The 21,554-nt window shown below is 44.2% G+C and overlaps 1 protein-coding gene across 1 annotated transcript in view; it reads right to left on the reverse strand.

Annotated features, from left to right (window-relative positions):
• Positions 1 to 5,584: 5,584 nt before the first annotated feature.
• Positions 5,585 to 21,554, reverse strand: part of LOC119655813 (metabotropic glutamate receptor 2-like) — a 195,636-nt gene continuing 179,666 nt past the window's right edge. Inside the window, exons 16-18 of the mRNA XM_038061918.1 lie at positions 14,288 to 14,477; positions 13,520 to 14,026; positions 5,585 to 6,806 (exon numbers count right to left, since the gene is read on the reverse strand). Of these exons, the coding sequence (XP_037917846.1) occupies positions 13,779 to 14,026; positions 14,288 to 14,477 (438 nt within the window). The 3' untranslated portion in view covers positions 5,585 to 6,806; positions 13,520 to 13,778. The remainder of the gene's footprint in view (positions 6,807 to 13,519; positions 14,027 to 14,287; positions 14,478 to 21,554) is intronic.

Below are 21,554 nucleotides of genomic sequence, written 5' to 3' on the forward strand. Positions count from 1 at the left end.
ATGACTGTTTTTAAATAGTCCTTTACCTTTGGTATTCGTTGACCCTCTCTCCGTTTTACCTTTTACGATCTTCGGCATTGGCGGAAATCTCAGAGCTGATGAGCTTCTTTTTTCGGTCCTGGAGTACTTATTGCTGTCGCTCCTCTTGAACACATTCAATAGGTGTTGTTATCGTTTTTATTCTCCAACGATCTGCTTTTGACTTTATTACTGGTATTCTTCGTAAAGTGGTTCTTCGCTTGAACACCTCCTTTTCCAAGTCTAAAACGCTTATAGTATTAGATGTTACGGTGACGAAGTTATCCACCACCGAGGCACTGCGGTCAAGGCATATTGAGGACCGGGAGCCCGCTTGCTCACTGCTAAAAGCTGCCGGTACTGGGGATCCGTCTTGTCAACTAACAGTACATCAGGCTGGTTTTGCGATATGTGCACTGGTCGTTCTCCACCGGTGATTTCATTATGAGCTTCTCATAAGCTCGGGTGGCAACCACGACGTCCTCAATTCCTCCGCCTAAGCAAAGAGCCTTCCAGCACACAGCCATCTGTTCGACAAATGATCATTAGTTTGGGAACAATGCGATACAGAAATAGGACATCGATTAGCCAGGCATGTGGGACGCTGTCGGAAACCTTGACATAATTGATATAGCAACTAAAGGGGTTTCTTTAGCCTTTAGTTATTTGTCCTACATCCACCGAGGCGATAATTCATTGCTCTTTGCAACCCCCTGACCCGACTCGTCAACCCTTCTGCTCCTCGGACAGAATGTTGTAGGTCTCTAGGTGCGCATTGACCCTTCCGCTAATGATGGACGTTATAAATTTGCAGAGGGTTGGTAAGCAAGTAATCGGTCTTGTGTATGTAGGGTTCTGCACCACCAGCATTTTATTCTAAATATTCTGTACCCGATCTAGACCAAAGCCTTTTACTTCTTCGAGCTGTTTATGGCTCGTTGAATCTTCTCGTCAGTAACATCGGTAAAATTAATGCCCGACGTAGTAGCATTGTGGGTGTCCTCAATAGTAATCCAATTAGCATTCAGGCTAGGTAGCCCTCAGATTCCACTCACACACTCGTGCAATCTGACAGCCGCAGGTGCATCGCAATGCACAAATGATTATAGTTGTAGTAGCGACATATCAGCACACAGTCGAGACGCAATCTCATCATTGATTTCGGACAGAATTCTGGGAGTTGCTGGAGATGCATAGAGCCTCAGAATACCCTGGCCTCTGCAAAGAATCCATTTCCGAAATTTCTATACACGGTGATGGAGAATTGTGCTTCGGAGTACTGAAACTGTTGACCATTGACCATCGACTCTTGATTACCAGTACCCGAGATGACCTCAAGTCGAATACGCTTCTTAATGACGGCCCAAATTGTATCGCCGGCAATGATTAAGCGGTAACGGTCGCCCTGCCGTTGTTATTTCGTAGTAGGAACGAATGATAAAGAGTTTTATTTCCTCAGTCCACTTATCCGCTGCTACTCGAACCTGCTAAAATGGTCGCGAAACTGCTGGAGCCGCGGAGTCATGTTCCTGCTCATCGTCGCGCCTAGAGGTCGAACTCCCTCACGATAACCGATTTTCACGCCATACAGTCCATTACGGTAGACCGATTCAGTTATCTAATCAGACGGTTTCGACCAGTTATTTATACCGGACCTTAGGTTTCTTTTTCTTTTCAACTAATGGATTTGAATTTTATACGTAACTTCCATGTGTAACGATATCTTTCTCACTGAGTATTCTAGAACGCTACAAGGTTCCTGCACTATCCTCGGCTACCTGTTAGGCCGCTGCAGTGGCCTACAGCCATTCAGACTGAAGTTTCCTCCTTTCATAACCGGACTTATAGTTTTTTATTTACATTGGATTTTTCTAGCCTTTGGGCCTTAACGTCTTAAGAATGAATTATAAAGCACTGAAATAAAATTAATTTTCTTTGATTTGAGGACTTTCTCTCCCCTAGCTCTCTCTTCGCAGAATTCATTCTAAAAAAGGAGCATCCCCCATTGCTATCATCTGAGAATGACATGGCTGGGTGCGAAACCCAAAAGGCGCCTCTCATTGTACATTTGAGGCACGAAAAGCCTCGATTGAGAATGTAACTCGTCGCGGATCTTCCTTCTCGATCGCGTTACTCGGGTCCCGAATTTTAAGGCCCCCCGCGGGCGTTCGAGCCGTAGTTTTTAGGGTTTTGTGTAAAAAAAACTAATTACACTAATACAATGTGGGTCTATTTGTCTACCGCTCGCACTTTTCTCGGAAGCGGGTGGACCAATTCATACGAAATATCATGGAAAAGTGAGTCACATCGATCTACGTTTACAGACGAAAGGGGGGTCCCGTCAATTTTTTTCACCAAATATAGTCGTACCGGATATCAAATGAAATGTCTCGGTTAGTACTCTTAAAAGCCTCTTTGTCTTGACATTCGTTGGAAAGTTGGGGAGTCCGGGGGCTATAAATTGACCATTTCTTTCACGGACCATTTTCAGAAACTATTAATATAAAAATCGGAAAACAACTCATAAACCTATTTCTATACGATGCCTAGGCCAATACCACGGATATCTGCTAAAATTTAATTAAGAAACCCGCGATTAACTTTATGCTAGAGCCATAAATATGTATATAGTTCTGAAACATTATCCCCTCACCTAGGGAAGCTAGGGATATCTATGGACACTGCCTGCAGGTTCAGTGCGTAATGTAATGAAACCTCTATACACGTTCTTTGACAGTGTTCGAGCCATCTGGGAGGACACTTAGTATCAGATACAAAGCTGAAAGATCTGGAAATCAGAAACTTTAGTATATGCCCTACTTCCAGATCTTTCAACATTACAGAATTTCCTAGAGTTATGTCTAGTAAGTCCTGTCTAGTGCTGGTCACAAATGTTGGAGTGTTCCCTAAGTTATATATTTCTAACTCATTGCTAAGAATAAATTCAAGAAGGTACTCACCTCTTCGATTGGTGTCGCTGCTTCTCCAGACTTCGACATGGCGCTTTCTTTTACGTTGCTGTTCACCTTAAGCTCTTGCATATTTAGTTCTAGGTCGTCCAGGTTCTGTTCTTCACTGGGCAGCAGTGGCTTCGAGACTTCTTCGGGGACCTCGGTATGCTTTTCACCCGGTGTCTCATCCGACGTGTATTTTCTCGGCTTTTCCCTGCACGGGCATGTTGCCAAATCGATAGTTGATAAGGCAACTCCGACGTTTGATTGCCTCCAGGGATCGGTCATCTATCCCAATCGTGAGGAGTTTACCGTTCCCCTCCACCTTGCTTCTAAAGAGTCTCCATAGTCGCGTATGGAGATCCTCATTCTGAGCGATTAGGAGGCCCATTAGATCTTCTTTTTCTATTGTCGTGGCTTTTGGGAGAAAAACTGTCACTATGTGTGCTCCCGGTATATCATCCCTAGCACAGACTCTGCCCCTTCACAGCCTGGCAATTTAGGAACTATGGTCCTAATCCACTCTGCAGTGTCTTCCGTCGCGCAGTCCACCAGTATAAGACCTGGTCGAAAACGTATCCCGATGAGCACAAGTTTCGAAGCCCATCCCTTTCACATCTGCCTGACGACAAGGTCTTCGATGATTTTCTGCTCCTCACGAGTGAGTATTTGCTCGAGGAATATTTTCGGCAGTATGGCCCCTCGAACGCCTTGAACGCACTAGCACAGCTAATGGCGGGTTTAATGAGTCCAGCCTTCACCCCTGATCTGCCCGGGTTTTCTGCCCCCTTGAATTCAGATTTGGATTTTTTGGGAGGATTCCCGTCATGCGGACTAATCTCTGCTGCTCCCCGCTTTCTTGGATCCGGTAGAGATAATTTAGGTCTATCCTGAGCCTTCTTAAGGACCTTTTCTGGTTTGATGCATTCCTTCAAATAACGCAGGTAGAATTTAGCAACTGCGCCACTGAGACCTGTCTCCTTCTTGATATCTGATATATTTATCTCAGACGTGCTTTTGCTGGTCCCTGCTTTTTGGGCACTGGCGTTTGTTGGTTGTTGTAAATCTTGAATCCCCTGCTTGACGTCCCAACTTCTCTCTTCTTGGGTGTAATCACCTGGCTGCCAGTATTTCGGAGATGTGCTTCCGCCTGATTAACCAGTTTGTGTGCGATATGGGGTCCCGCTTGTTTGGTTGTATTTCTTTTTGTCATTTAATACCCTCGAGTATGTGGGTTAGGAGGTCCGCTGTGCCATAACCCCCCGTAGCACGGTAAGGTCTAACTTATTCACTGAGGCGACCAGGTAGCAGTGAGGCTAGGGTGGTGAGTTTGATCCTGCTCTATGCAGCTCCAGTTTGGGGAAAAGCATTGCAGGTTACATTTAACGCTAACAAACTGAGTTCAGCCTACTGAAGAACAGCCCTAAGGGTGTGCTCGGCATTCAGGACTGTGATTGATGCAGCATTCGTCATTTCTGGAATGATGCCCATTGACATCTTGGCAGATGAGATGACGAATATATATAATGCGAAGTCTATCTCTCCTTTATCGCGGACGGAGAGCGCTCAAAGAGAGAGATCTCTAAATAGATGGCAAGATCGTTGGGAACGCTCGGGCTAATCCCTGCCATCAAGGAGTGGTTGGAGAGACGGCACGGTGAGATTAATTATAATCTTACTCAGTTTCTCACGGGGCATGGAGGATATCGCCAGTACCTGTTCAGGTTTAAACTAGATACCTCACCCGGTTGTCCAAACTGCGATGGAGTCCTAGAGGACCCATAGCATGTATTCTTCCACTGTTTAAGGTTTGTGGAGGAAAGGAAGAACCTAGAGGAGACTCTAGGAGAGGTGCTCGTACCAGAGAATCTGGTGCGAAGAATGCTAGCATGTCAGGGAGACTGGGATGCGATCAACTCCATGGTCATATCTATCCAGAGCAAACTGCGAAGGGCAGAAAAGAAAAGCGCGGTTACGTACGCCGCGTAGAGACGAAAGGGGACCAAGCTAAAATGAGCTGACTCCGCCCCGTGATGTAATACCGTACGTAAGGTTCCACGGGGCTTGGGGGGAGTCGGGGGTGGTTGTAGTGGGTACGAATCCCACACGCTGGCGTGTCCAGGCCAGTGTCTTTTGAAGATTTCCACCCCTTAAAAAAAACAAAAAAAAAAGGTATCAGTGAGGTTTCGTTCAAATACAGTCAGTTACCCGCGACTGCAAACTATCCAATGGGCACGGTTCGCATGACATACTGGATTGGGGGAGGTGTTTTTGGACTCCCCAGTCTAGATCCGTAGCGTTTTGTTAATAGTAGGGTCAACTCGTACAGGGTGTTGCTTGCATTATTCATTAAGTCTTGATAGACGAGAGGCTTGGTCCCTAAAAAAAGCAACGCCCTAGAGGAGAGACAGCTCACCCGCTGAGAGAGATTGGTTGGCCTCAGGGAGCTATGTTCCGCGTCAGTCTATCCTGCATTGCCCTGGTTGACCCTCCATCGATGATGACAACCTGCCTGTTATAATGTTAATACTTACTCTGGAATTTGAGCCAGGACGTCAAGGGCAAACCAATCCAACATCCCTGTAAATCGAATGAATGGCAAAGATAAACAGAAATTTAGTTGTTCGCAATTGATTTTATTTCAATTTTGTCACCATTAACATTTTTACTCCGTAATTTCTTATCTATGTAATTCTTCAGTTGTCTGTTGGCTTTTTCAAGCTTTTGACATGTCAATTTATTATATTTACATAATCCATTGCGATAAGATTACTTTAATATATAACATTACTCATATAATATTTCACATTTACATCAATAATTTGCATCACCAATTTTCAGTTAAAGACATTAAATGCATTAATTTTCGCTCATGATATTTCTATATCTTTTATCTTTTATCTTCATTTTTCCAATTTATTTTATTCAATTTGTTGTATTTTGTCCATTTTCAAGTACGACCACAATTGTTACTTTTTAGCTTGATTGTTCGTATTAATATTAAACTTTGAAGTTTTTAATTAATTTCATTTAGTTGTTTTCAGTTTCGATTAATAGTTTTAGCATTGATTTATTAAATTGTGAAGTATTTTGTTAGAGTTAAACTTTAGAATGCTATGTACAGAGTATAGGCGTTATACATATGAATGGTTGGTTCTTTGATTTCATTAAGGGTTCAGGGCTCTTGAACACAACATGAAAACGAACCAGACTACACTTTTCTCGTTTTTCTTTTATTATTGGGGAAATTTCACAAAATTTTACTTCAATTGAGAAAATTGATTGGAGTAAAATTTTGTTGTCAATCTAATTGTTCAATTTTTAAATGAAAAACTACAGGAAAACCGATATAAGTGTCGTAACGCTTTCTCTGATTGAAGCCGTATTGGTTACAAGTATTCAAGGTTTTTCACTACCTAAATTTAACTATAATAGAATGGAAACGATTCTTTACATTTTTCCTAGCAGTAAATTAATTGTTGTTAGCCTAACTTAACATAGTGGATCTGAAACTCTTTTGGTATTTCTCTTTTGATTTTTTAACTACACAAATTGTTATTTTTAGATACATATCACAATATAAGTTTATCTTAGTTTCGTCTTGCGTTCTTGCGTAAATTTTTTTTCGAAGTAACGATTTCGTCGTCTTCTTTCGATTTCTTTTCAAATTAGCTAATTTTATCCCTGTTATAACTTGTTATGTTGAAATCTGGGTTTCTTTAAATTTTCATTAAGATTTTCGAATACTGGATTCCACATAAAATCTGTAATTGCGTCTTGTGTTTCTTAGAAATTTCAGGAGAGGTAATTAGCTTCCCAAACAAGCGTGAAATTGAACTGTTCAATGGTTAAACTATTTTCAGAAATTATCGACATGCTTTTCGTAGAAGGAGGTTTGTTTTAGGATTCTAAAAGTGCATGTGAAAGCTTTGAAATGAATTGGCGGAGATTGGATGTAGAAACTAATCGATTGCAACACGTTTGCCCTAAAGAAATTTAATTATTGTGGGAGTTAATTCATTTCTTCTCCCTCGACGATTACCTACCTTGTTGTGGTGAGGGAGCGCAGTAAAGAAGATCCTTTAGGAAACGAGAGGTGATACCTGAAGCTAAGCCAAGCTAGCCAGCCCAAGCCAAGGTGTCACTACCGTGCTGAGGACTAAATGGTCATAGATGTTAAGATGTGGCAGTAAACGGTGAACTCTGGGTATCACGCAACCCCAATTTCAACTAGCTTTGTCTACCCAAAAAGGGGCTCTGCGAGATCAACTTACTTTCTCCGTTAAAACTGAGGCCATGGCCGCCAATTTTGAGAAAATAGAAAAACAAAAACTCATTAAAAAACTAAAATTAAATCGCAATCGTGATGATCCAACCCCCGAATGAAGGATCGATGGAGAACCTGATCCTAGACTTAGACTCTCCACCTACTCAAGTGAAAACCAATCTATAATAATTTGGGCGCAGTCCTTAACGGGCGAACCGAAGCAGACTATTTCTGTCAGCACTCTTGACCTCGGGCTCCAATCGGCGCCAACTGTTGGGGATAAAGTCTTGTCCATGAGTAAGCACCTGTCCACGAACAGCAAACGGCCTGGCTAAACCGTCATCGGACAAACCGCCTTCGGGTAAATCATAACCCAAGGGCTGTGCCAAGGTTGAAGCGAAAGGAGCGTTCAGAGCACACAAACGGCAGTGGTCCTAGGACGATTCCAACCTTTCGACACAAAAGGCAACAAAGAGGGATCGGCGGGCAACGGCTAGGCCCTCACTTGCAGCCAAGGCTATCGAAGCCAATGGATGGGTCCTGTATGACGACTCTAATCCATCCGGTTAGGATACTGAGTAGTGCGAACAGCTTAGGAGGAAACTCCTCCTAGCTGTAAGGACTGCATCATCGCAAGGCATTAAGCTCCGGTTTGAGTCGGTAGGTGTGTACCGTAAAATGCTAGGGTTAAACTTTGCCGACCAAGACACGAACAATTGGCTCAGCTAGTATTGTTCGGTCGGAGCGGATCGGGACTAACCCTGAAAATCGTCTCTGAGCAGCCCTCATTCTAAAAGTGCTTTCCCTGTTTTCCAGTAGAAGAGCGGAATGGCGCTGAGGTTCTGGAACTACTTGGTGTTCAGAATAACCTCAACATCTCCACCTGGATGCTGCTTGGTAGCAAAATAAGGGAGAGAGACGATAGACCGAGAACTTTCCTTACTCTTGGTGTTCCCGCGCCCGACGTTAAGAAGGTCCGGGAACAAACGGCCTGTCGGCTTTACTGCACCCTAGGGACTGTCACGTTATAAGTGTAGGCTTCTAAAACAATTGAAGGGGACGTGCACCCCTCGGCATCTTCATCTGAAGCATAGATGAGGTGCCATGTTTCCCAAATAAATTTGCAGCATTGTAAAGCGGCACCTGCACTTGTCAGTCGCCGGATCAGTAGCTGTTTTGTCTACTATCAGAACTGCGATGTCGTCAGCATGGCCAATAAGAGTAGCTTTTCGCGGGAATTAGATGTCTAGCCCATGGTCATACATCACGCTCCAGAGTAATGGGCCCAGGACTAATCCTTATGGAACTCTGTCGGCTATCAAATATTCAACTAAGCCTACGTCGGTGTCACAGAGAAGCTTTCTACTCACCGAATAGTTCCTGATAATTAGCTGAATATGTGTGGGCACATGCAGCTGGTTTGGGGATCTTATAACGTACTATCAGTGAACTGACTTGCATGCATTCTTGGCATTGAAGGTAATGATAGCATAGTATTTTTTGCATTTGTTACCTCTGACAGATTGACCAAGGCGTTGAGAGTATCACTGTCGATCAATCAGCGCGAAACCATAATATTGTGGGAACATGCTTCCTATTTTTTCTATACTTCGGAGCAGTTTTTTGCATATAGTTCGTTCCAACAGTTTCCCATATTGTTCAATAAACAAACAGGATAATACGACGAAGGCTCACTTACTAGTTTACCACTCTTTGGGAGCAGCACCAGCATCAGCCTTTTCCTTCCATTGAGTCGGGAAGATGTCCTTTTCTGGCATTAAAAGAGGAAATTAACCATTTCGCCGTCTTGAAAGGCGTCCAATCCGGATGCTTTTTTACCCCTTAACTTTTCGCAGGCAATCGGAGGCTCATATTTTGGTATAGTTGGAATATCCTTTGGTGAATGCTTTTTTTGAGATTGGTTACTTTCATTCTTAATAGAACTGGACACTTGATCTATGAACCTGCTTCTTTCCAGCTTGGCCATTACTTCTTCTTCACGCGAATTGATACCGCCATGTTAAAAGAATTTCGCTTGCTCTCACGGAATGCCTTCCAGCTCTCTCCAGCAAGCTTTCTGAGTACAGTTTCCTGCAATTTAAATTGCTTTTCTCTCGCTTCTCTCTCGACGGCTGTACCTCGTCGATCTGGATTAATGGTGCCCTTATAACGCATGTTAACAGAAATTATTTCAGTTCCGTTAAGTGATTACCTTAGGACTATCTACCCTACTCTACTCTATCAAACGCTGGAAGACCAGAAGAGAAAGTAGATCACGTCGCAATGCAGCACAGGGACCCATTCTAGGGCTGGAACTCTGGAAAGTTTCCACAATAGTTTAAGACTCCACATGCCCGAAAAATCGTGCCTGGTCGATTATGCGGATGATGTTCAACTGGACGTCTTCACAACCCCTGCGGTGACGGAAGAGGAACTAGGGCTCCGGGATTTCGAACCCTGAGGCTGCAAAATCAGGCCCGCATGGTTGATAAGTACATCTGAATCATGCACGGTTGAAGGAATGTTTCCCGCTCAGTGGAAGATGCAGAGGTTGGTTCTGCTACCGAAGCGCCAAAAACCACCTGGTGCACCTTATTCATATCGCCCTATCTGTCTGTTGGACACTATGGTGAGGCTGTTCGAGAGGGTGATATACAACAGGCTGCTTCCGTTCGTCGTGCTAGCGGGTGGTCTATCGGAGCGGCAGTATGGGTTTCGTAGAGCGCGGTCCACGATTGATGTCATTGCAAAGGTCGTGGACCTGGCCCGGGAGGCATCGGCAGCTAGTAAGCGCTGCGCGGTGGTAATGCTGAATGTCAGGAATGTCTTTAACTCAGTCAACTGGGATTGGATTGAGGGGACCCTAACTGAAGTGGGTGTTCCTTGTTACTTAGCTCGAATAATCGAGAGTTATCTTTCGGAGAGGCTTCTGTGATACGAGACGGACGACGGGCTGAATTAATACGTTGTGACAGCAGGCTTCGTACCGGGGCTCCTGCTGTGGAACATAAAGTATGATGAGTGCTCGGCCGTCGCGTGCCAAGGGAGGCAACATTGATTGGTTTTGCAGACGACCTGGTAGTGGTAGTAGTTGCGAAAAACAACCAGGAATGGAACTAAATGCAAGTGAAACCATTCACGCTATCAAAGCATGGCTCAAAATGGTGAAATTGGACCTGGCGGAAGATAAGGCGCAGGAAAAAACCACTGTCAAAATCCGGGTTGGTAATCACGAGGTCGTTTCAAAATCGATCATTAGATACCTGGGGGTAATGATCGATACCAAGTTGAGTTTCAAGGCCCACCTGGACTATGCGCGCTAATTCATCTCTAGCAAGAATGATGCCAAATATTGGAGGGCCCAAATCTAGTCCCCGGCTGTTTAGCGCAGGGGTGGTGAAATCCATCCTGCTATACGCGGCTCCTGTACGGGCGTGCGCACTGGATAACACATTGAACCAGAGAAGGGTAATTTTGGCAGATCGACCAATCGTGCTGAGGGTGTGCAGTACATATAGAATGGTATCAGGTGAGATAGTGTGTTTCATCGTGGGCATGATTCCTTTAGATCTTCTGGTGATTGAGGCATCCTGTCTCTACCGAAGAAGGAGGGTGAATCCGGCCGAAGTGACTGTGGAATTCCTAAAAGCCACTAGGAAGGAGCTGTAAAGGAAATGATAACAACGGTGGGATAATTTCGGAAAGAGCCGCTGAACCCATACACTGATCCTATATATTGAAAGATGGGTTGAGCGCAAACATGGAGAATTAAATTACCTCTTAAAGCAGTTCCTTGCGAGACAGGAAGTACTTGCATCGCTTCGGATTTGATGAGTCTCCAGACTGTCCCGAATGCACCGCCGACTCGGAGCATGTTATGTTCCATTGTCCTAGATTTGCGAATGAAAGAAGGAGGTCAAAGGATGCCCTCAACGTGGTTATCAAACCCCATAATTTCGTGGAGGAGATGCTAACGTCTGCAGCAAAGTGGAGTGCGATAAGCGGAACAGTAACAGCGATACAGGAGAAGCTAAATGAACTGGAACGATCTCGGAAAGTGCGACAGACGCGTGACTTAGTTGTTAGTCTTGGTGAATTAATAATTCACGGTGGTCCCGCGAGGATATGGGCAGAGAAGTGGGGGTGGCTTAAGTGAGTGAGATTCCCACACACTGCTGTAATCTGGCGCAGTAGCGTCTTTTTAAGATTTCCATCTCCACGCATAAAACAAAAAAAAAACAGGGAGGGGTTCGCCCTCCGCTATTATGGCTCTTGGTAATGGATATCCTGCTGTAGCTCTTGTAGGGACAAAAAGTCTTTGCGCAAGTATTTGCGGATAACCTAGCCGTAATAATTATCTGTAAGTTTGCAGATACAGAGAGAGAATCTGGGTTTCTTAAGCATTACTGGAGTAATCAGTACTACGTCGACTGCGTCACTTGAAGCTATCCTAAATCTACCCACCATTCACTTGGAGGTGAAACAGAAAGCAGCCAACGACGCATATAGAGTTGATACCATTGAAGCGTGAAAAGGCGGCCAATCATACCACCCTGCGTCTATCTCGGAATTCCTTCACAAACATGCAGTAGCTCTGATGCCGGCCGATCATTTGGTTTCCAGATTCGTCTTTGAAAAGATATACACTGTCATAATCACCGAAAGAGAAGAATGGTTGATAAATGGCCATGAGTCTTTTCAGATTACAGACTTAGTAATCTTCACCGACAGGTCAGCCATGGAGAGCGGATCAGCCGCAGGAGTGTTTCTGGGGAATCCGATTATAGAACTGGCCTGACCCCTCGGAAAAATGACGGCCATATTCCAAGCGAAGATATATGCCATTTAATTAGCAGCAGAAGAATGTCTGCAACAAAAATGGAAGGTTGGCACCATTCGAATCTGTTCCGACAGTTGGGCAGCATTATCAGCACTAAGCAGCAACGACATATCAAGCCAGTTGGTGTGGAGTTGTCATCAGGTTCTGGTGAAACTTGGCCGACTGAGCGAAACATTCCTGATGTGGGTGACGAGGCACTCAAACATCGCTGGTAATGAGGAAGTTGACAGACTGGCTCGTCGAGAGTCTGGATTCAAAATGATGGGGCCAGAATCAGCTTTTGGAATCCGGCCATCCACTGTCAAGTCTACTCTGGAGGGTGAAATTGCAAGGATTTATGCAGCGAGTGGAGAAATTTGAACTCTTGCCGAACCTGGGGTCACCAGAGCGTTTGTTAAGAAATGGGACATGAAAACCTTAGGGAAATGATTGGGGTGGTGGTTTCGGCTATGTGCAGCCAATGTGAGGAGGAGGAGACAACCCTGCACTGTTTATACAGCTGCCCGGCCTACTCAGATCTCAGACGAAGATACCTTGGTAAAGTTTTCTTCAATGAAGAAGCTGCATACTCTTGGCCTCTGGGAAATGTTCTCAGATTCGCGAAAGCCTGCGAACGCCGTAGACGGGAAACCATTGAATAAGCGATTTATGGGGATGGTACAATGGGCTGAGTGCTGCGGCTCTCCACAGTCAATTAAACTAAACTAAAGTAATTCGTTCCTTTATAGGGTTACTTTCCTTTCGTGAATGATGCATTATGCTCCACAGAGAGTTATACGATATTTCTTTCATTTCATGAATTTACAAACTTAATTTTCCTCAAAAAATGATTCCTAACAAGGATTATGAATCCTTTGAAATGAGGAAAGCAAAGCGTAATTAGCGTAACTCCAGAAATTAGCTTGTGAACACGGCAAAATGGAATAGGACGTAAGTCGATGAAACAACTCATTATTAAATTTCGCAAAGGACAAACTAAATACTTCATAGAAAGGTAAGGCAATGTTTCCAGAAATAAGTCAACCCACTAGACGCAGAGCTAGCCCCATGCATTTCTGCTTCAGGTGCTTAGTGAGGAGATTATCTTTTGAAACGAATGGAGGAATATAATTCTAATCCTGTTAGGAATATAATTTCGAACGCTTTTGATGGTTGAGTTCTGAAAGCTTAATTTGTTCAGCTTAAATTTTCTGAAGGATTAAAAGATTTTATTCCGTGATTCGGATCGTGTAAAAAGATTCTTTTTGGGCATCAAATGAGCTATCCTCTATCTTCTTGCGTCAAAATTATAAGTGTAGAGCTTGCTAGGTGCAATCTAATTTTCAGTTATGTTTTGGCTTAGTAAAAAAATAAAAAAATCCGCTTTCACAGCCTTTGAATGAAACCTATACTGAATCAAAACTAATATGATCCATGGCTAAATAAAGATACTAATTTGCTCACCTAAAACTGACGACGGAAGAAAATCCATGAAAATTAGTAAAAAAATCTTCTCTTAAACTGGAATAGCATTTCGTTGCTGTTGCTGTTGCTTGTTCATTGCCGCCACACCCTCTTCATCACTATCGTGTCCTGGGTTAATTGAATCACTACTTCTATCAACACCCTCGCTGTCACCGCAACCCTCATTAGCATTGCTCAGGTCACCTATTGCACCAATTGTAGCACACATACCAATTTCACTTGTGGCTGCAGCAGCTTGCTATAAGCTTGTATCTATGACTCCGCGTTTATCTTTATCTGTGTCCAGGTTGAACGTCACCGTTACCGGATGATGGGCATTGATTTTGTTATTATTCGCTATTTGTAGATTATCCACGCTATTTGGCACGTTTTGATCTGCATATGGTAAATTGCAGTTGAGAGCGATGCTGTCGATTTTGGTAAATATACTGGAAATATTGACGGTTTGCGTAGCCATCTCCGTGAATTTCAGCTTTCCATTTTCCGCTGCAGATTAGCGAAGGAGGCAAATGTAAAGAGAAAAGTCATTAGTGGAGTAAGCAAATATGGCGTTTTTGAATTCCTGCGTATGTACATTAATCATAAATTCAATTGATCCTGCATCGTGTCTGCAATAATTTGATGTATTGACAAACTTTCATAACGATGACTGATTGACACAGAATATTCTATTATTTGCCTCCAAAAAGGAAGCTAGGGAATGAGGCTTAATGGGAAAAGTTCAGATTGAATAAATCAATGAGTTACCTGCTTCTGTGGTTGGCGACTGAATATGCTTCTGCATCTTTTCATCTTGGTTACAGGTGGCCGCTGTAACCATAATGGGAGCCATCATGGACGATGGACCAGATCCTGTACCACGATTTATTGCACTATACCGTGCCGGCATCATACTTTGCCGCACGTTTCGTTCCGGTCGAATAAGGATAATATAAAGCTGGAAAAAAAGAGGGTAAGGCTTTTCTTATTAATGAGTTTCAATAGCATTGCCGCAGGCAATATAATAGCCGCGAATTCATTATTATCCGATACTGCATATCCGTAATACATATATGTAGGGATATTGAATATTATGCAGAATATATAAAATATCTTTTAAGTCTATGCGGGGGCTAAATTCCTGGGGGTTTAATTTTATTGAAAAAGTGTTACTATGGCGTAAAATCGAAGTACAGACGATGCTCATTAATTGCAAATATTTACAAAATACCATACGTACACATTTATTCGACCATTTTGATACACTGCATTCATATGTCCATAAAAATACCCGATTTATTTGGCTTTTTTTCAGATCATCTGAAGTTTAACTTGGAGTCTTATAGATTTTGTCTTTGGTAAAATTCCAGAGGAAAAAATCGAAACGGTCATTCCTATTTATACGACGATTACCTACCTTATCATGGTGAGGAAGCTTAGTAAGGAGGATCATCTAGGGAACCAGAGGTAACACCTGGAGCTAAGCGGTAATCAAAACCCCAAGCCAAGGTGTGACTACCGTGCCAAGAACGCACAAAAGTTAAGATGTGACCATGAATGGTGAACTCTGGGTACCAGGCGACCTCCAAGTTTCGACTAGTGTTGTCTCAGCAAAAAGGCAATTAACGAAATCGACTTAATTCCCCCGGAAAAACAAAGGCCATGGCAGCCAACTAAGAAAACATTTAAAATTCAAAACACAAACCTAACAAAAGAATAAAATAAACTACGGTCATAATGATCCAACCCTGAACGAAGAGCCAACCTTAAACTCATCAATGGAGAACCCGAGTCTAGACTCAGATTCGTCACTAATTCCAGTGTGAACCAATCCAAATGGGTCCCACTCCTTGACGGACGAGATCCAGTCCGTGGCACCTGCTGAGGATAAAGTCTAGCCTACGGGTAAGCACATGCCTTCGGCAATAAATAACTTTCGGACAAGCCGCCTCCAGGCAAACCGCCTTTGAGCCGTTGAGCAAACCGCCTCCGGGCAAACCCCCTCTCGGCAAACCGTCTCTGGGCGAACCGCCTTCGGCAAACCACAACCTCCGAGATGTTCCAATGCTGTGGGGAAAGGATCGTCCGGGGTTTCGGCGACTAGGAGCAAACCAAAGCGGCAGTGGTATTCTGACGATCCCAACTCTTCGGCTCAAATGGGTGCAAAGCCAAGGCTATCGAAGTCTGTGTATGAAGTCAACAATTCATCCGACTAGAATATCGAGGAGTGCGAACCACTTAGAAGGAAGCTCCTCCTACAGTGGCGAAAAAAAACGTGCTTAAATTGAAATAATAAAACTTGTTGTTTCTTTTTCGTTGGTGTGGGTATTTATTCTTGCAAATACCGATATTTCGGGAACCACTTGTTCCCTTCATCAGTGCAAACAAGTTCTTAAAGTTTATAGAGAGGTTATCTGTTAAAAAACGAGTGTATTTCTAATCTTTATTTTATATGTTATAAAAAAACGTGCTCAAAGAATTTTTTCCAATTTATAGTTGATTTTCGGAGAAAAAACGTGTTCAAAGTAATTTTCTGAGTTTATCGTTGATTTATTCTGTTGTTAGAAAACACTTGTCCAAGCCCTTTATAGTTAAAGCGATGTAAAAGAGCCCAGTCACAGAGTAGTTGCTAAGGAATTCAGCATCTTTTAGTCCGATTCCGTAACACCAACCGCGTTGCAAGAAAGAAGGGTAGCGGACGTCCAAAAACGAACTGAGATTCAAGACCGTCTAGTTTTCATATTGTGTTCCGTTTAAAATCACATTTTCATGTCGCAGATTATGCTGACAACTCGTTAAAGTTGGAAGTCATGACAGGTATATTTTGCTATCGAAAACAAAATTTACTTTTTCTGTCTTATTTGTATTACATTCACCACCATCATTAACGGCGCAACTACGAGTATCCGGTCTAGTCCTGCCTTAATAAGGAACTCCAAGTAGCTCGGTTTTGCGCTGACGTCCACCAATTGGATATCTCCAAAAGCTGTCTGGCGTTCTGACATATACCATCGCTCCATCTGAGGCAGGGGCTTTCACGTCTTCTTTTGCTACCATAGACATTGCTCTTAGAGAATTTCTGGGATGGATCACCCACCAAATGGATTAGGTAACCCTCCCCCTGTTGAGCCAACGTTATAGGAAACAGAATCGACCATCCTCTGCCTCTTTCTGCCACGCGCTATTTCAGTGTGGTTATAAAAGATTGTATCAACACGACGACATCTGCTAGCTAACTGAAAAATCGTCCTCCATCCGAGGGACATGTTCCCCACTCAGCATCGGCTGTGCTACGCACTTCTAGCGATTGCCCTACTGTCGCTGTATTAGCACCACCACACGCTTCCTCTTGTGCATCATCGACACCCACCACCGCTGAACCGGTGGCCTTTCCGCCCTCTTGTCGACCAAGTGGGCCCCAACTGAACATTGCCTCGCCACCGAAACAGCTGTTCATGTCAAGGCTAGCGTACTCCACCACCTCCAATGAAATTCTGGCCTATATCAGAAGTAAGACCGACTCAACGTTGTCACCTCTTCCACGTGTGAAGCTGACGAAGGATGACTCTCCTGAGCGAGTAATAGCTTCTTTCAAAGCGACGTATCCCCACGACTTCCATGCTATTGTCCAATCTTCCTTTTGGTCAGCCTTATCAGAGGACTAAGCTTTTTGAAAGTTTCCGGCCCGCTGGCCTGCCTTGCCGAACTTAAATGATTCCGACAACTATCCACTCTTTTATCAAAATGTAAGGGGTCTAAGGACCAAGCTGTCGGATTTCAAACTGTCTGCCTCCTAAGATCACGACATGCGCACTTCTGAAACCTGGCTGGATGACAAGATTTTAGATACCGAACTCCTCGATGGTTACTCTGTCTTTCGTTGTGACAGAGACTCGGCTGCGCTTGGCGAAACAACCAGTGGAGGTGCCCTAATAGCTGTTAAGTCCCTTCTCCGTACCGAAATCATCTTTTCCTCCTCCTCCTCCACCTAGATTTCTGTCTCTATACGAGTCACTCTGCCAAATGTATGCCCCTTTATCTCATCGTGTGTATATTTTCCTTGCCTCAGCCCGCTTTCTCTGTAAGAGGATTCTTTGACAGATTATCAGAGGTCCTAATCGTTTTGTCTTCACCACTTCCTTTCATCCTCTGTGGCGACTTCCCACGCTTCTCTGGCCCATTACTTCTGGCCTTCCCTTCCTCCCTAATAACTCCACCCACCCTTCCCTTGCTCTATCCACTTACATGTACGTCTGTGGCGCCCTCCAGTTTAACCTTTCTAGAAAACACTTAGATTGCACTCTTGAACTTGTCCTCTCTAACCTTCCTGTGCGTTGCCTTTCCGAATCCCTTCATGCCCCGTCTTACATTGCTCCTGACGCCCATCATCCGAGTTCAATGCCCAGATATCCCGACTCCACTTCCCCACTTACCTACCTTTCCTAAGTCGATGTTCTCCCTCCTTCCACATTTTTTAAACTTTCCTCGGGTCTGAGACTGCTCCGCCGCTAACGACACCACCTGCCGTCCTGCGTCTTATAATACACGTAACGCAGACATTTTCAACGTGCCCTTCGCAGAGCTCGAAGCATACTTTCATTCCCCGATTCCTAGGCTTTGCCGAAATTACAACGCATAACAGTTTGGTCATTTTAGCTTTTCTACTTTAAGTAGTTTGAAGCAACCTGAGGACAATAAGTAATTGGAGTTTACTCGGTTTGTTGTCTGTTAAATTAAATAAATAAACCTAAGATGGCGAAGGTTCACCACCTGTGCCAAATCGGGGCTCATTTCGCTCTCCTATAACAAAACCCGATCGCGAGAATCTTTGGCCAGGATTACCGTGGTTTGCACGGGGCACTGGCCTGTGGCGGTTCATACGACCAGATTAGCCGTGTCCTATAATTTGCATTACCGAAGTTGCGGAGATAAGAGAGCAACCCTCAGGGATTTTCTTTGCGATTGCCATATTCTGAGTAGAGCCAGACGCCGAAGAAGATATTATTATTCTGTCAAGGGAAAGTCGCACCGCGTCCTTGAAGAACTATTGTGCCCCTTTTACTGGTTATAGTGTACCTATTGATCATAGTATCTCAAGCAGGCCTGTAACTGTTAGGAACTTTAGTATGTTCCCCATTTCCAGATATTTCAGCTTTGCATCTGGTATTAAGTGTTCTCCCAGATGTATCGACCTACTTTGCACAAGTGCCGGACACTGTCCCAGGACGTGTATAGAGGTTTCGTCCTCCTCCTCACAAAACCTGCAGGCAGTGGCCGGAGATATCCCTAGCTTCTCTAGGTGATAGTTCAGCCGACAATGACCAGTGAGAATTCCCACTATGATTCGGAGGTTCTTTTTGGTGAGGTTTAAGCAATCCTTTGTGCGCATGGGTTCGTATCTCCCAATAAGCACCCTGGACTGCTCCATCCCTGGTAGGCCCGCCCAATATAGTTCCCTCAACCGTTTCTTTTCGTTTCTTAGATTCATAGCCATGAAACCGTTTCCGATTCCACAGAAGGGTTCTGGCCCGTGTAAAGGCATCCCTGCTCCCTTCTTGGCTAGTTCATCCGCTGCCTCATTGCCTTCCAACCCAGCATGGCCTGGAACCCAAAGTGTCCAGACCTTGTTGGACGAGCCGAGTGTATTCAGTCTCTCATGGCATTCCCATACCAGTTTAGAGTTCACCTGGTTGGACCCAAGTGCCTTGATCGCTGCTTGGCTATCGGTGAGAATAGCTATGTTCTGCCCCCTGTAGTTCCTTTGCAGGTTAAAGGAGGCACATTGGTCTATGGCGTATATTTCCGCCTGGAATATGCTAGTGTACCTGCCTATTGGCTCAAAGTACATTTTCCTTCGACCAATCACACCGGCACCCGCTCTCTCTGCTGCGAGGGATCCGTCAGTGTACCAAGTAATCAGTTCCTGGTTTAAGCCGTATGTCGCAGCCACGCTCTCCCAGTTTGCCTTGTTACTCCAACGTGTTTCAAGCTTCTTATCGAAGTGAAACCTCGTTGTCATGTTGTCCCTCGGTATCAGTAATTCGGGATACCGCCTAGAAAGGATATCAATCTTCCTTCGATTTAGGCAGCTCCCCGCCTCACCCATACTACCGGCCATCCTGAATATTGACCTCCTTGCCTGCATCTGTATGTGCAGATGGAGAGGGGTTAATCCCAGAAGGACCTCCAGGGATGCCGTTGGGCATATCCTCATTGCGCCACTGATACATATGCACGCCAGCTTTTGGAGCTTATGTAATTCCCTGGCTTGTGTGCTGAGTTGGGTTCTTTCTGTCCAGATTACCGCTCCATAGGTAATCATTGGCCTTACTATTGTAGTATATATCCAAAGTGGTATCTTCGGGCTGCAACCCCATTTTTTTCCTGCTATGGATCTGCAAGTCATCAGAGCCCTCGTGGCTTTCCGACAAGTGTTTCCGACATGTGTCTTCCAGAGTAATTTTTGGTCTAGCGTGATTCCCAAATATTTGACCTCTGTTTGTCGTTTCACCTCCATGAAAAAGTGTTACTATGGGATTAAATAGAAGACCAGACGATGCTCATTAATTGTAATTATTTACAAAACATCATACATACACATATATTCGACAATTTTGATAAAATAATCGATTTGATTGGTTATTTTTCCAGATCATCTCGAGCTTAAATTGGAGTGTTATAGAATTTTTTTTTAATAAAATTCCAGGGGAAAAAAATCGAAACCGTCATTCCTATCTATATGAAGATTACCTATCTTGTCACGGTGAGAAAGCTCAATAAGGTGTATTCTCCAGAGAACCAGAGATAACACCTGAAGCTACGCGGTAATAAAAACCCCAAACCAAGGTGTGACTACCGTGTCGAGGGCTGAATGGGGATCAAGATGTGGCCGTGAACGGTGAATACTGGGTACTAAGTGACCTCAATGCTTCAACTAGTCTTGCCTCGGCAAAAAGAGGCTCTGCGGAGATCACCTTATTTTCCCGGATCAAACAAAGGCCATGATAGTCAGCCAAAATCCAAAACACAAACTAAACAAAAGTATAAAATAAACTACAGTGATGACGATCCCATACTGAGCGAAGGACAACCCTGAACTGATGAATAGACAACGTAAGTTTAGACTCAGTTTCAAGTGGAAACCAATTGAGTCCTAACCGGACGAACCGAAGCAGCCTCTTTCTTCAGCACTCCTGATGCCAGGATCCAGTCGGTGCCACCTGCTAAGACTAAAGTCTAGTCTACTGGCAAACTACCTCCGGACAAACTCCCTTTGGACAAACCGTCTTCGGGTAAACGACCTCCGCGCAAACCGTCCTCGAACAAATCACCTCTGGGCAATCCGTAACCCCGGGGTTGTGCCAATGTTGATGGGAAAGGATCGCCCGGTGCATCTGCGCTTAAAGGCAAACCAAAGCGGTAGTGGTCTACTGACAAACCCAACTCTTCGGCTCAAATAGCTGCAAAGACGGCTCGGCCAGTTACGACCAAATTTTCGAGGCTATTGAAACCGATGGATGAGTATTGGATGACGATGCCAATCCATCCGGTTACAATGCCGAGCAGTGCCAGCATCTTAGAAGGAAACTGGTCCAAGCTGTATGACAACTCCAATCCATCTGGTTACGATACCGAGCAGTGCGAGCATTTTAGGAGGAACCTGCTCCTAGCTGTAAGCACCACATCCCTGCAAGGGATTATACTAAGCTTTGAGTCGGTAGGGGTATACCCTAAAATATTGCGGATAAACTTTGCCGACGAAAGTACGAACGAGAGTCTCAGATAATACTGTTCCTCCAATATGTGGGAGGATGTACGACTGACCCTAAAGAGGGTTTTCAAGCTGCCATCGCTCAAAAATGCTCTCTCTTGCCCTAGAGAATGAGTGTAATTGCGCTATCGCCATTCTTGAACCGGATATTAAGAAGGTTCGCGTACAAACGACCTACCGGCTCTACTATGAGTTTGAGGGGTCATATTACAAGTGCGGGTTCCTAAACACATTAAAGGGGTTGCACCTCATGGGATCTCCATC

The sequence above is a fragment of the Hermetia illucens genome, chromosome 4 (assembly GCF_905115235.1).
Source record: "Hermetia illucens chromosome 4, iHerIll2.2.curated.20191125, whole genome shotgun sequence".
Taxonomy (NCBI): Eukaryota; Metazoa; Arthropoda; class Insecta; order Diptera; family Stratiomyidae; genus Hermetia; species Hermetia illucens.